We start from the raw sequence: 7,604 nt of genomic DNA, 5'->3' as shown, positions 1-7,604 counted from the left end.
AGTGCAAGATTGTTTGTAGTGCTAGTAATGTAGTAATGTAGTCGTAATGTCGTAGTAGCAGTAGTAGTGGTGGTGTAGAATAGTAGTAGTGGTAGTAGTGGTAGTATTGTCAGTCTTAGCTCTGTTAACAAGAGCAGGGGCTCTAAAGACAGGAATGTAGGTCTGTTTGTCTCTCGTTTCACCACTTTGGCCATGTGGGGTTTAAAGAGCTGTACTTCTAATGGCCACTAGAGGGGCTGACAGGGGGTTCACGTCATCTCCATCTCTTTGATTGTGCCTTCACGTGTGAGCGTCCTCCGCCACGAGTGCGGGTGAGCAGAACGTAACATGAACGGGTGAGATGGGGCCGAGACACGGCCGCGTGGACAAAAACACACGTCGTGTCCCTCTGCAACCACCAGTCTTCTGTCATTCGGCTTCGGGAAGGCGCTGTGTCCAAGCACTCTCAGACTCCATCACTCCCTAAGGACACTTCGGGAAGGCGCTGTGTCCAAGCACTCTCAGACTCCATCACTCCATAAGGACACTTCGGGAAGGCGCTGTGTCCAAGCACTCTCAGACTCCATCACTCCCTAAGGACACTTCGGGAAGGCGCTGTGTCCAAGCACTCTCAGACTCCATCACTCCCTAAGGACACTTCGGGAAGGCGCTGTGTCCAAGCACTCTCAGACTTCATCACTCCCTAAGGACACTTCGGGAAGGCGCTGTGTCCAAGCACTCTCAGACTCCATCACTCCCTAAGGACACTTCGGGAAGGCGCTGTGTCCAAGCACTCTCAGACTCCATCACTCCCTAAGGACACTTCGGGAAGGCGCTGTGTCCAAGCACTCTCAGACTCCATCACTCCCTAAGGACACTTCGGGAAGGCGCTGTGTCCAAGCACTCTCAGACTCCATCACTCCATAAGGACACTTCGGGAAGGCGCTGTGTCCAAGCACTCTCAGACTCCATCACTCCCTAAGGACACTTCGGGAAGGCGCTGTGTCCAAGCACTCTCAGACTCCATCACTCCCTAAGGACACTCGAGTCTCAACCTGAGATCTTCTTCAGAAGCTAGCTAGTGTGGCCGTGGAGCTAAACAGCGCCGCTTGTTGGCCGTGTTGGCTGAACAGCACGCAGTCAAAACCCGCGTTTCAACACGCACACAATGACGCCACGCACGGCGCAAGGGTCAAGACTTGGTCTGTTGTTCCACCGCCAGGACGGAATCCGCATTGTTACTCCTGGATCCGAGGTTCGACAATCGGTCAGAGCCTCCTTTCCAGCACCCTAGAGGAGACTTTCCGTGGGAGGTTGAGCAGTGCGATGCCCCGATGATTGCAGCGCACCCTCCGGTCCGCACAGCAATAAAAACAAACAGCAAGTAAAGAATGATGCATGAATACACCTGCATGGGACCTTCTCCACCGCAGCTTGTTCTTCTCTCTCTCTCTCTCTCTCTCTCTCTCTCTCTCTCTCTCTCTCTCTCTCTCTCTCTCTCTCTCTTGTTGGTTTCAGAGTAAGTCTGGTCTTTCTCTCTGAAACCTTTTTATTTTGCTCTTTTCTGTCATTTGGTGCCGTCTCCTCCTCCTCCTCTTCTACCTGTAGTCTTGTATTTTTGTCAGACCATTACAATGGACAACTACATGAGCAACCGTGACCAGGGCGTCCATTCTGTTCTCTGAAACTGCTGCGTAGCATGTCCATGTTAAACGTGTCATCGTTGATTCTGTTTCCTGCTTGCAGCAAGTCATTCAACGTACCAGCATTGTGAAATTGTGTTATTTGTAACCCCCCTTCCCCTTCTTTTTTTTCTCCCCAGTTGTACTCAGTCAATTACCCCCCCACACACACACACACATGTGCCATCATTCCACGCAGTATGAGGGCCGGATGAAAGTGTCGGGTGTGGGACTGGTCCGGGCCACAGCAATTTTGCTGTCTGGGCCCACTCTTCCGAGCTGTCCTGGTCTCTGCTCCACCCCCTCTGCTGATCCGGGGAGGGCTGCAGACTACCACATGCCTCCTCCCATACATGTGGAGTCACCAGCCGCTTCTCTTCACCTGACGGTGAGGAGTTTCGCCAGGGGGGCGTAGCACGTGGGAGGATCACGCTATTCCCCCCAGTTCCCCCTCCCCCCGAACAGGTGCCCTGACTGACCAGAGGAGGCGCTACTGCAGCGACCAGGACACATACCCACACCTGGCTTCCCACCCACAGACACGGCCAATTGTGTCTGTAGGGACGCCCGACCAAGCCGGAGGTAACACGGGGATTTGAACCGGCGATCCCCGTGTTGGTAGACAACGAAATAGACCACCACGCCACCCAGACGCCCTAATTGTGTTATTTTCCATCAGTGCTGGCAGGGTCCAAATCTCTTCAGGTATTCACATGTAGTGGAGCCCACACAGGAAATGTGTTTAGTCTGCTACAAAAACCAAAGAAGAAGAAGAGGAAGAAGTAGAAGAAGAAGAACAAACGAAACCATTTGCATATTGAATGCAAACGGGATGGATGCCAAAATACTTACCTAAATAGTACCTAACATGTAATTAGGTTTAATTGAATTTGGGATATGGGCCGTCCGGGTAGTGTGGTGGTCTATTCCGTTGCCTACCAACACGGGGATCGCCGGTTCGAATCCCCGTTTTACCTCTGGCTTGGTCGGACGTCCGTACAGACACAATTGGCTGTGTCTGTGGCTGGGAAGCCAGATGTGGGTATGTGTCCTGGTCGCTGCACTAGTGCCTCCTCTGGTCAGTCGGGGCGCCTGCTCAGGGGGGAGGGGGAACGGGGGGGAGTAGCGTGATCCTCCCACATGCTATGTCTCCCTGGTGAAACTCCTCACTGTCAGGTGAAAAGAAGCGGCTGGTGACTCCACATGAATGGGAGGAGGCATCTGCAGCCCTCCCTGGATCAGCAGAGGGGTGGAGCAGAGTCCGGGATGGCTAAGAAGAGTGGGGTAACTGGCCAAGTACAATTGAGAGAAATTGGGGAAAAATCCCCCCTCCCCCCAAAAAAAGAATGTGGGATATGGTTTGATGTGTTGCTCAATATTACGGTATCAGACGACATTATTGATCAGTTTCTGCGAAATACTCGTGCCAGTGTTGGATTGTCTTGCTGCTACCAATCTGTGCACCTCTCTGAAGGTGTGACCTGCATGTGTAGGATCACATGGGCTTCAAGTGGAGCACTGGGTGTTGTGGTACTGGGACATACTGCTGAAGGAGTTAAGGATCACCACGTCTAATACACCAGAGATGAATCATCATAAAGGACGTGTGTGTTTGTAGATCTCTAGGGTTGTAACTTTAAACTGCTGTGCTCAGAGGGGGCGCTGTTTCATGACACTGTGCTTACTGCTGTCTGGTCATCTCATGTGTTCCTGCTGTTCCTTCCTCCCATCAGGGTTCTTGTGGTTGGGAACAGCTGCTGGATGAAGCAACAGGGAGGCCTTATTACTACAACCCCAGATCAGGAGCCACCAGCTGGGAATCACCTGAGCCACTCTCCGCCTCCTCCCTGAACTCTAGAGCCGCACACAGCCCCACACCCCAAGAACCAGAAGACAGGCCGGTAAGATTTATTAACCATCCCCACATCATGGAGACACCTACAGAGGGAACTAGATTACAATCTACTACTACTACTACTACTACTACTTTTGGTAGTAGTAGTAGCTAGTGTGGCTGCTCCTGTCAGGGTCACCGCAGCGGATCATCTGTTTCCATGGATGGCGTAAACATGCAGAGCATAAATAAGATTAGAATAACAGTCAGTTATCAGACTGACCACTCTCTGACCACAGCTCTGAGCCCTTTCTGGTTTACACTGGTGATGGACAGGTTGACAGGCAGGAGTCTGCGTGGACTATGATGTTGTTGGATGACGTTGTGATCTGTAGGGAGAGTAGGGTGCAGGTGGAGGAGAGCCTGGAGAGGTGGAGGTATGCACTGGAGAGAAGAGGAATGAACGTCAGTAGGAGCCAGACGGAATACCTATGTGTGAATGAGAGGGAGGACAGTGGAATGGTGAGGATGCAAGGAGTGGAGGTGATGAAGGTATAGGAGTTTAAATATTTGGGGTCAACTGTCCAAAGTAACGGGGAGTGCAGAAGAGAGGTGAAGAAGAGAGTGCAGGCAGGGTGGAGTGGGTGGAGAAGAGTGTCAGGATTGATGTGTGACAGAAGGGTACCAGCAAGAGTTAAAGGGAAGGTTTACAAGATGGTAGTGAGACCAGCTATGTTGTATGGTTTGGAGACAGTGGCACTGATGAAAAGACAGGAGGTGGAGCTGGAGGTGGCAGAGATGAAGATGATAAGATTTTCATTGGGAGTGATGAAGAAGGACAGGATTAGGAACGATTGTATTAGAGGGACAGCTCAGGTTGGATGGTTTGAAGACAAAGCAAGAGAGGCAAGACTGAGATGGTTTGGACATGTGTGGAGGAGAGATGCTGGGTATACTGGGAGAAGGATGCTGAATATGGAGCTGCCAGGGAAGAGGAGAAGAGGAAGGCCAAAGAGGAGGTTTATGGAGGTGGTGAGGGAGGACATGCAGGTGGCTGGTGTGACAGAGGAAGATGCAGAGGACAGGAAGAGATGGAAATGGATGATCTGCTGTGGCGCCCCCTAATGGGAGCAGCCAAAAGTAGTAGTAGTAGTAGTACTAGTAGTAGTATCATACTGACCACTAGCAGCAGCACAGCAGTGAGGAGGTCAAAGGTCACTAGTATTACACATACTAGTCTATTACACACAATGTTTCTTTAAGTTATTTATCTTATTCAGATTGCTACTTTGTCGCTTTCTGACCCGCCCGCCCAAACACGTGATATTTTGTAGTAATCTCAACTGAACCCATCCAACCCGCGGGACCCGCGAGGGTTGCGGGTCGACTCGTGCATCACTAGGTAGAACACATGAAAGCATGTCAGTAGAAACAGAGTAGAAAACATCAGTAGAATTGGAAAACTTTCTTTAAGACATAAAGAGTTTGATTGACACTCCCTGCAGCCGCCCCTGCCGAAGGAAGACTACCCTACAGAGGAGGAGAACTCACCCCACACCTTCAGCACAAATGCCCAACCACAGGTACACACACACACACACACACAAGATGTTATATTTTCTGTCACGTGATGATAAATATAGTGTGATATGTGTCATCATACATTCATACTGTATCATATGTGTTCCGTGTCATGTGTGTTCTGTATCATGTGTGTTCTGTGTCATGTGTGTTCTGTATCATATGTGTTCTGTGTCATGTGTGTTCTGTATCATACGTGTTCTGTGTCATGTGTGTTCTGTATCATGCGTGTTCCGTGTCATGTGTGTTCTGTATCATGTGTGTTCTGTGTCATGTGTGTTCTGTGTCATGTGTGTTCTGTATCATACGTGTTCTGTGTCATGTGTGTTCTGTATCATACGTGTTCTGTGTCATGTGTGTTCTGTATCATGTGTGTTCTGTATCATGCATGTTATGTATCATGCATGGTCTGTATCATGCGTGTTCTGTATCATGCGTGTTCTGTATCATGTGTGTTCTGTATCATGCATGTTATGTATCATGCATGTTCTGTATCATGTGTGTTCTGTATCATGTGTGTTCTGTATCATGCATGGTCTGTATCATGCGTGTTCTGTATCATGCGTGTTCTGTATCATGCGTGTTCTGTATCATGCATGTTCTGTATCATGTGTGTTCTGTATCATGCATGTTATGTATCATGCATGTTCTGTATCATGCATGGTCTGTATCATGTGTGTTCTGTATCATGCATGTTATGTATCATGCATGTTCTGTATCATGCGTGTTCTGTATCATACGTGTTCTGTATCATGTGTGTTCTGTATCATGCGTGTGTTCTGTGTCGTGTGTGTTCTGTATCATGCATGTTATGTATCATGTATGTTCTGTATCATGCGTGTTCTGTATCATGTATGTTCTGTATCATGCGTGTTCTGTATCATACGTGTTCTGTATCATGTGTGTTCTGTATCATGCATGTTATGTATCATGTATGTTCTGTATCATGCGTGTTCTGTATCATGTATGTTCTGTATCATGCGTGTTCTGTATCATACGTGTTCTGTATCATGTGTGTTCTGTATCATGCGTGTGTTCTGTGTCGTGTGTGTTCTGGTTGACAGGCATGTTATCTGTAGTGACTGTGATGGACATGATGGTGTGTTGTCATCACACGGAATTATCATATAAGGATCACAGTTTTATTTGTGATGATATTGATTGTAATGTGGTCTCTGATTGGCGGTTTCCTCAGCAGGGGAAGCATACTGGTCTAATCCCCAGAGCCCAGCTGGACTCCAGTTTACCCAGTATACCCAGTATACTCACTACTCCTGCTGGCTGGACATGCTCCAAAGATGCAGACGGAAAAACTGTTTACACCTCCCCTCACTCCCAGGAACAGGTACAACTACTACCTACTACTTCGACTACTTCAAAAACTACTGTTTACAGGCGTCCGGATAGCTTGGTGGGGCGTCCCAGCGCCTCTTCTGGTTGGCCAGGACGCCTGTTCGGGGGGGAGGGGTAACTGGGGGGAATAGCATGATCCTCCCACGCGCTACGTCCCCCCGGTGAAAATCCTCACTTTCAGGTGAAGAGAAGCGGCTGGTGACTCCACATGTATGGGAGGAGGCATGTGGTAGTCTGCAGCCCTCCCCGGATCAGCAGAGGGGGGGGGGGTGGAGCAGCAACCGGGATGGCTCGGAGGAGTGGAGTAATTGGCCAGATAAAATGGGGGGGGGGGGACACTACTGTTTACTACTTCGACTACTACTACAAATTTACTACCTACTACTATCCGCTATGTACGCACCTACTACTACAGCTATTACCAGCACAACTTGGTTCAGCTGAACAGCAGCAAAGCCTAAACCCTTCTCACCAGCTTAGTCTTTCTCCCACAACCCCCCTCACCATTGTTGGCCAAACCATCTCTGTCCTCCTCAATCACCATCTTCAGTATCAAGTTTGACCCCTCCCTAACCTTTGACCCTCACATTAAACATCTCTGCAAGACCTCATTTTACCACCTTAAAAACATCACCAAACTCTGCCCCACCCTCACTCCTATCGATGCCGAGAAGCTTGTCCACGTCCACGTTGGGTTACAGTAAATACTATTTAGGCCAGATGTGGCCCAAATTTGGCCCAAGTGTTGTTGAGTTGAGGCAGCCACATTCACCCTGAGTCAACGCCGTCATTCAAGGCCAAATGTGGGCCGTGAGAGAGGTTCTGGAGGTTCCTGTCTCAGGAACCCCCCCCCCCCAAATGCAGTCTATTTACTATTTAATAGTAGTCTGACTAGTACTATATACCACTGACATAACTGTTGACAAACTAGGATTGTTTGTGTGTGTACATGTGTGTGTGTGTGTGTGTGTGTGTGTGTGTAGTGGGTCAGGTGTGAAGATGACAGAGGGAAGTTTTATTTCTACATGAGAGATGGAACCAAATCCCAGTGGACTTTACCAAAGGTAAATATATACTGGTATAAACAGACAGACAGACAGACAGACAGACAGGCAGACAGGAGGACAGGAGGACAGACAGACAAACAGGCAGGCAGACAGGCAGGTAGACAGACA

The 7,604-nt window shown here is 49.1% G+C and overlaps 1 protein-coding gene across 1 annotated transcript in view; it reads left to right on the top strand.

The window, feature by feature from the left end:
• Positions 1–7,604, top strand: part of arhgap27l (Rho GTPase activating protein 27, like) — a 108,670-nt gene that overhangs the window by 64,848 nt on the left and 36,218 nt on the right. Inside the window, exons 5-8 of the mRNA XM_056287552.1 lie at positions 3,395–3,562; positions 5,001–5,078; positions 6,272–6,421; positions 7,413–7,493. Of these exons, the coding sequence (XP_056143527.1) occupies positions 3,395–3,562; positions 5,001–5,078; positions 6,272–6,421; positions 7,413–7,493 (477 nt within the window). The remainder of the gene's footprint in view (positions 1–3,394; positions 3,563–5,000; positions 5,079–6,271; positions 6,422–7,412; positions 7,494–7,604) is intronic.

This window comes from Lampris incognitus, chromosome 10 (genome assembly GCF_029633865.1).
Source record: "Lampris incognitus isolate fLamInc1 chromosome 10, fLamInc1.hap2, whole genome shotgun sequence".
In the NCBI taxonomy this organism is placed as follows: Eukaryota; Metazoa; Chordata; class Actinopteri; order Lampriformes; family Lampridae; genus Lampris; species Lampris incognitus.
Note: the sequence above shows the minus strand (reverse complement) of the source record. Positions and strands in the feature narration are given on the sequence as shown.